Genomic DNA, 7,939 nt, shown 5'->3' with positions numbered 1-7,939 from the left:
ATTGTGTAATGCAACAAACACGGTCAATATCTGTTTGCTTGAGACACAGATGTTTCATATCTCAAGTCCAGTAGGTGGAGCACTGTTCACCGTCTGTTCTGCAGGTCAGACAATCAACCCAAATGCTACCCCTGCAGGTCAGGCAATCAACCCAAGTGTTACCCCTGCAGGTCAGACAGTCAACCCAAGTGTTACCCCTGCAGGTCAGACAGTCAACCCAAGTGTTACCCCTGCAGGTCAGACAGTCAACCCAAGTGTTACCCCTGCAGGTCAGACAGTCAACCCAAGTGTTACCCCTGCAGGTCAGACAGTCAACCCAAATGTTACCCCTGCAGGTCAGACAGTCAACCAAAGTGTTACCCCTGCAGGTCAGACAGTCAACCAAAGTGTTACCCGAGCTATGTTAATATACGCCATGATGAAAGGTCAACTGGAAAGATCATTGATAAGTTAAAGGAGCACATATACATGCATTCCCATACACTAAAATAGAGCAAAACGTGAAAATTTCCGACAATACACTTTGAAGAGATAAAAAATGAACACGATATTGCAATGCAAGTTTCGGAGCTTAGACACAGGTATCCGAAGTATAACATTCACAGCGGAGAAGCCGTATGTCTATATTTATAAAAACTAGCGGCAAAAGGAAAACGCCACCAAAGTAAAAAGTGTCAAATCAATTGTCAGTCTATTTGAAAATAGCTAAAAATACAAATCTCGAACACAATATGTCTATTCCCAGTGAACATTTGCACTTGCATTTCGTATTTTGTGAAAAAAGCCGGGAATTGACACGAATAAAACGGAAACTGTGCACAAAGTTACCCGTATAAAATATGGGTATAAAAGCTAACCAGGTTTATCTTCTTACATCATTTTAATCGATTGACATCCAGGAACATGCCTCGTTTACCACCAGAGCAGAGGGAGAGAGCAATAGGTACGTTACAGATGGAACAGACACAAGAGCATGTGGCTTGGACCATGGGATGCTGCAAATCCACCATGGGAAGTCTACGACGGACTGGCAGTACTGCAGACAGTACCAGGACTGTGAAACACTGGCGGCAGCGAAATTGGCGAAGAGTGAACTTTGGTGACAAATGCAGCTCTTCAAGGTCTGTCCCCAATTGAGCACATTCCATTTGGGAATAACTGGGACATCGTATTCGGAAACGCCAAAATCAGCCATTGACGAGGAACGGTTTGGTATCTGCTCTGCTAAAGGAATAGCATCGGATCCCTAATCAAGACGTCAGAAGACTCAATTACTTAGTTCGACGTCGAGTTCGGGCCTGCATCAGTGCTAGAAGTGGCCACAGCTGACAATGAACAGTTTGTGCTGCCCAGAAAGTTGTAAATGTTCCCAGTCGATTCTGCATTGGTGTTCGAATACTGGATACTACACCCCAGTGTTATTCATGTGATCTTAAATGACGAGCTGAGTCTTTTTCTTCTTGATATCCATTAATTAATGTTGCTGAATGATTGATTTTGGCAATAAAACCTTTAATGTTACCATATTTAGCGTAAGTTTTTTTAGACCAAAAATGTATTTGGTGGCGTTTCTTTTGGAAGCTCGTTTAGTACTTCATCTACGTGCTAGCTAATGGCTGCCAGTTGTGCTGGGGTGTCAGTGGGGTCTCAGTGCTTTGTGTATTATATTTCTACATTTCTATTCGTATGACATGACAGCTTGTAAAACTGCATACACTAACGAGAAAATGGAGCTTTACACTTGAAGGAACGAATTACGTTGAAAGGAGGTTGTACACGGTAGTTGATATGAGTGGATACCTTAATGGGCCATTAATGGTCAGGTCTAACCTGACGCACCTGCCAGTTTCAGCCGTGGTAAGCCACATTCACCAGCTAGCTGCATACAGCAAGCTCACTGTGAAACGTCACTGGACCACAATTTTATTGGCTAACTAAGTAGTATTGACAAAACACGTTAACAATCCGTGAGAGCAAACTAACTCTGATGTCAGGTGTTACAAATGTTAGACCTGAACTGGCGTTGGCACCCTGGACATACTGTGGTAGGTGTGATGAGGTGACGGGATAATTTACAAACTGATTAAACGTGTGCAGCGATCAAATGGATACAGCATCCGATCGCCTCTGACAAAGACGTCACATAAACATAGCAACCAACTTCGACTACGTCAGATTTGTATTTTTTTACGGCTGTAATGTCAAACAATAACGTGATGGTCGCCCAAAACACTACAAACCACTTGCGAGCCGTCACCGTCGTGTCGAAAGTCCAAAGTTAAGCCCACTGCTAAAACACAGGTAAACCGTACCTTGTGTCTGCGCTGGGCAGAGGAGCTCCTGTAGATGACTAAATTTCCTGCAAAATACGGCTATTGACGTCATGGGGTGCCCACCCAGATAACCTGTCTTCAGTCCCATCGAAATGAAACGCCAAACATTTATCACATGAGTGAAATCCTTATATCTTTCAGAATGAATGTTGACATCCATAACATAACCTTCTATTTTCAGTTTTTATACGTTAGAAATACGCTATCTTCAGAAATGCAATAATCGTGGCCGTGATATAAAGAACGAAAAACAGGCAGAACAAAATTCTATCGACCATTCTACTAACTCTTATCCAGCACACTAATGGGTTTTTGGAAGATGCCGGTGTCAGCTTCTCCTTACTTCCAACAGCAGGAGTGCCACAGAAGCATTTCTCCCAGGACATTGTCATCCGTCCCATCCACGACGGAACAGGCCTGATGGCAGCGTCTCGATGGAACACTTGCACGATCCAGATGGCCAGGAACACGTAGATAGAGCTCATCACAAAGAGGCCAACAATGAAAATAGTGAATATAGGAAGCGAGTCACCATTCTGTGGCAGCAGTCCAGTGACGAAGGACAGGGATACAGTGAAAGACAGCAACACCGTGATGGCAAAGGACACCTTCTCTCCAGACTCCACAGGAATGAGGAACACCATCACATTTACCAGTCCTAGCACCAAGACAGGCAGGAGAGTTGTCAGTATCACCAGAGATGGCTTTCTCCTCAGTGTCATGTTGAAGGAGACCATTGCGTAAGAAAACCCAATGGTCTCAACAATGTAACTTCGAGAAGATGAGTTAATGATATTCCATTGGCTGTTCGAGTTATACAAGGTCAGGTCAATAGAGTTATTTATGGGTTTTAAATCTACTTCTTCCAGAATATTTCCCCAAACGAACGTGTCATAAGAACACTCCTGTTCATCCAAAGGAAAGTTGGTAACATCCATTTGGCAGAAAGTCTTGAAGGTATCACCAGGTGCCCAAGTCACATTTCCTTCGGCAGTAACTTGCATGATCCCAAAGTCGAGACCTAGAGGTTCAAAACTATCCACCCGATTTCGAACAGTGATGTAAGGTCTCCAAACCTTCAAATAGTCAGGATGTATTGAACTGACTCCTCCGTACTCGCTGGTGTTCCAGGTTAGAAACTCATCTTTCCAAGAAACTAGAAAAAACCCGTTAGCTGTCACTGTCTGGGTAACTTCATCAAAATCAGACATGCTGAGGAGATGAAACTGTAAACGGACTGTGACAGTGTCACTGTTGTTCTTGACTGGTCTGGCGTTTGGGTTGTTGTTGTTGATGAGGTCATTGTGTAGTTGAAGTACGTGGTGGTCATCCTGACCTCTGCTCGACGTCATTAACAACAGTAAACATAGTCCACAAGTCACTCCTTTGAGATGACGCACCTCTAGCTCCGTGAACAGCCCCAACACATACATTCTCTGCCTTGTACTGACTTCTCTGTCATGGCAATATGCATCCACTAATGAAACTGCTTACCGCTACACCAATAACAATTTGAAATCAGGCATTCCTTTTTGGCATTAATGGAAAGGATCGTGTGTACCTTTGGTTTAGCTTCACGTGATAAAACACATTGTGACATATATAGAACAAAATGTTTGCCTAACACACTAGTACTCTGTGCAATTTACATCCCACCGATCAGTATCATCCCATTTGGTGCTGATGTTGACATTCATGAGAAGTTAGTTTAACGCCAACTTGGCTAAACAGTTTCAGTGATATAACAGTGTACGTTAATGTGTGTATCGTACTCGTAGAGTTGATGGAAACTACTGTACCATGCCAGTCTGAACACACTTCCTTCGCTGAATAAAATCATTTTGTATCGTCATTTGCTGTACATTGTGTTAGACATCTTGGCCAAAACATATTTGTGTTGTATTTTTAAACAAAATATTGTCTGCAATATGTCTTATTTTGTTTTCTTTATGTTTATAGTATCAATAAAATCTTACTTGGCGGCTTTCATTGCCTGCAGTTATGTAAAATACCTTATTGCCAATTCGTTGCATGAATTACGTCGGTGACAATGTGGCCTGGTGACTATTTACCCTTTTCCATTGGAGATACCGTGATTCGGTTTGTAAAGGATATAATCACACAGCACTCAAAAACATGGTGTAGGTGTAAAACGGGGAATCAATTGAAACCAGACATTAGAAGAAAACTACCTTAATCTGTATTTAATCTGTATTTAATCTGTATTTAATCTGTCTGCCATTGTATGGAAGACATGATGATGTTGTTTTCGTCCGGGGTCATGTAACATTATTCTAACAACACATATATGTGTCAGGATTATATAACTATCTAATATAAGAAAGGGTGTTGAAGTTATTGTATTATAATTCTTTGGAGTTTCTCATTGGGGTTATTGTCCATTTCTATCATATATTGTGTACCGAAGTTCTTTGTCCTGCTTCTGACCAAGTTCTTATGTCGACCCATTCTGGCACAAGTGAAAGTTCACTCGCTCTTAAGGAGTTCTCAGGATGATACATCGGGAAATAATAGTGCTTTTCTACACATCGTTCTAACAATTAGGTCTGACAATTCGTTGACAAAAAGTTGAGTTCTACGCACATGGTTCTAAGGATCCTTTTGGATATTCGTCACAACCTGCACATGGATTTTGCAGTACGCGAGTTTAGGAAGCTCCCTGACCTTCGTATGAATATCTGTTCTTTTACATCTTCCGTGGTAAGGATTTTGTAATCAGACAGAGGAGGTGGTTTTGGGTGAGACAGATGCACATCTCTTTTGCAACATTCTGAGGAGTTATCTCTACCGTGGTTATTTTGGCGGGTATTTTCCTACAACACACCTCCATATTGTAAATTTTTTGAGAGGTTTGGTGTCTGGGTTGGTTATGGTGGGTGTGTCTAGACACCCAGAGAGACCAGTGTCCAAAACTTATCCGGCATGTTTCCATACGTATTTTGGTGTACAATGACTCCACTTTGACTGGTGTCAGACGGGTGGTACAATGGGCCCAATTCCATAAAACAAAAGAGACATAAATAGAGTGCTTACAATGCACCTGCTTACAATATCCCTGTATGATCTATTTTGTCTGTAATTGCAAGAACAGTTGAGTAATAATTAAATTTAAACAAAACCACTTGAGGATGGCTAAATGACCTCAGACGAAGGCAGATTTGTTATGGTCTGTTCTTTTGTCTGAATTCTCAGCGGGGATACAACATAGATTTAGGAATACCATTGATAATGATTGTGATGATAGTATATCATGCAAACACAATTCATAAATGCCCACTGTCACGTGTCCCTAAAACTACAGCAAGATGTGATGAATATCCCCTCTTCATAGTTACATATACAATTTATGAAAGCTCTAGTAATCTTTGGACAATCCTTTTTAAAGTATTTTAAAACTACATATTTACATCTCCTTTCGGAGAAACTGATTTTGAAAATTGAATTAATTGTATGTAAGCGTGGATTTTTATACATGTTCAGCATCGTCTAAGTGTCCTACATTTTAACACTGGTTTCATAGGCGTATATGAGACCCGGTAGTGACCGAGAGAGCAGAACACTAAAGGTGTTGAGAAAGCGACAAATCACAACTCATGTAGGAAAACTGAAACGTAATGTGCTAGCAAAAGGGAACATTTTCAATGAAATAAAGAGTATGTCAGCATCAAACAAAAGCTTCGTTAAACAGAGATATTTTATGTTTATAGTGAGGATTTTGTTTATAGTTATGATTTTGCTGTAATTTTCATCTAGATCTGTCTAGATGAGACAACCCACGCCATGTGATTTTCTCCATGATTCGAAGCACTGCTGGCTCACAGCCTCACGGGATATGCACAACACTGCTGAAAAGCAAGGCAGAGAATGTATGTGATGGGGTTGTTCACAGAGTTAGGGGTGTGTCACCTCAAGGACGTAACATGTGGACTGTTTCTACAGTTGTTCCTGGGGGCATCTAAAGGTCAAGATGATCACATGCAAGTCGACAGCACAATGACCTCATCAGCAACAACACCCAGAACGTAAGGCCAGTCAAGAACAACAGTGAGAGTATCACGGTCTCGATGGAACTTCATGTTCTCAGCATGTCTGATTTTGATGGGGTTACTCAGACAGTCACAGTTAATGGGTTTTTCTTAGTTTCTTGGAAAGATGAGTTTCTGACCTGGAACGCCAGCGAGTATGGAGAAGTCCGTGAAATAACTCCTGGCCATGGGAAGATTTGGAGACCATACATCACAATACGCAACCAGGTGGTTAATGTAAACCTTTGAGACTCGGCTGTGGGGTCATCACGTGACAGCTCAAGGAATTTTGACATGGCCACCTGGCGATACCTTCCAGACTGTGTACCAAATGATTGTTACCAACCTCCCCTTAGATAAGCAGGAGTGTACTGATTCCAGCAACGTACAATGACTGCTGATTGGAGAAATGGTCTGAAAGAAGTTGATTTAAGACCGAATAGTAACTCTATGGGATTTAATTTGTTTAACGCCAACAGCCAGTGGGATAACACAGGCACATCTGCTTCAAGACTTGTTCTTGGAAACAATGGCAGATATTCCTGTGTGGTGGTATTCGTCATTCCTGTGGAGTCTGGCGAGAAGATGTCCTTTGCCATCACGGTGTTGCTGTCTTTCACTGTATCTCTGTCCTTCGTCACTGGACCGCTGCCACAGAACGGTGACTCGTTACCATTGTTTACTATCTTTCTTGTCGGTATGTTTATTATGAACTCTATCTACGTGTTGTTGATCATCTGGATCGTACAAGCGTTCCATCTAGATGCAGCCATCAGACCTGTTCCTTCGTGGATGGGACGTATAACAGGATCTTGGGAGAGATGCGTCTTTGGCACTCCTGCTGTTGGAAGTACGGAGATCCTGTCACTGGACAAGAAGCCGCATGAACCATGGACTCCACTACCAATTACCTGGAAACATAAGGATGAAGTCAGCAGAATGATGAGCAGGATTTTCTTCTTTTTACTTTTTATGCTCTTACCATCGCAACGGTGGTAGCCTTTCTTAAGATAGCATATGTGTAATGTAACGGAAACGTTAATTACTGTAAATATAAACTGTCTAACATAAGCGACCGAATGACACAGAGACAATTCTATAGCATGTCATCATCATTCTATGACTCTAACTGTTCTATGGTTTGCCTATTGATGTGTCAGTCGTCCAGCTCACATTGTCAAGCCTTATTGTTATAATGTTTGTCTGTTGATGTTTGGCACCCGTGAACGGCCACCTCCTCGTGGTGGATGTTGGGTAACGCCAAGAGCCGTTCACCTCCGTTGTGGACCCGGGGGGATATTTGGTCCACCAACCCGTTGGCCGTGGGTTGCGGCCCAGTGTCGGCGGAGGAGGGAATCCGGTGGTTGAGGGCAATAGGGGCCTGCAACCGTGTTCCTGTTGCTCAATACACCACTTTGGCCCTGACTTCACCTAGACGGGTGGTTGAATGGGCCCGGTTCAACCAATCGGCTGATCATGCCGAGCCCTGAGCATTACATTTCATTGCTCAATAACTATTTGACTTGGTTTCACTGTAGACGATATTGACATAATTGGTTT

The 7,939-nt window shown here is 42.3% G+C and overlaps 1 protein-coding gene and 1 pseudogene across 1 annotated transcript; one reads left to right on the top strand and one right to left on the bottom strand.

The window, feature by feature from the left end:
- Positions 1-2,524: 2,524 nt before the first annotated feature.
- On the bottom strand, positions 2,525-3,766 carry LOC137284592 (neuronal acetylcholine receptor subunit alpha-7-like). The gene has a single exon (XM_067816474.1). The coding sequence runs from the start codon at positions 3,764-3,766 to the stop codon at positions 2,525-2,527; it is 1,242 nt and encodes a 413-aa protein (XP_067672575.1).
- Positions 3,767-6,218: 2,452 nt separating this feature from the next.
- LOC137284593 (neuronal acetylcholine receptor subunit alpha-7-like) lies at positions 6,219-7,404 on the top strand (annotated as a pseudogene).
- The last annotated feature ends 535 nt before the right edge of the window (positions 7,405-7,939 follow it).

Source organism: Haliotis asinina, chromosome 5 (genome assembly GCF_037392515.1).
Source record: "Haliotis asinina isolate JCU_RB_2024 chromosome 5, JCU_Hal_asi_v2, whole genome shotgun sequence".
Taxonomy (NCBI): Eukaryota; Metazoa; Mollusca; class Gastropoda; order Lepetellida; family Haliotidae; genus Haliotis; species Haliotis asinina.
The sequence above is the reverse complement of the archived record's forward strand: the minus strand, read 5'-3'. Positions and strand labels throughout refer to the sequence as shown.

Coding starts and splice junctions, on each gene's coding strand:
- LOC137284592 (XM_067816474.1), bottom strand. CDS start 3,766: ATGTATGTGTTGGGGCTGTTCACGGAGCTAGAGGTGCGTCATCTCAAA.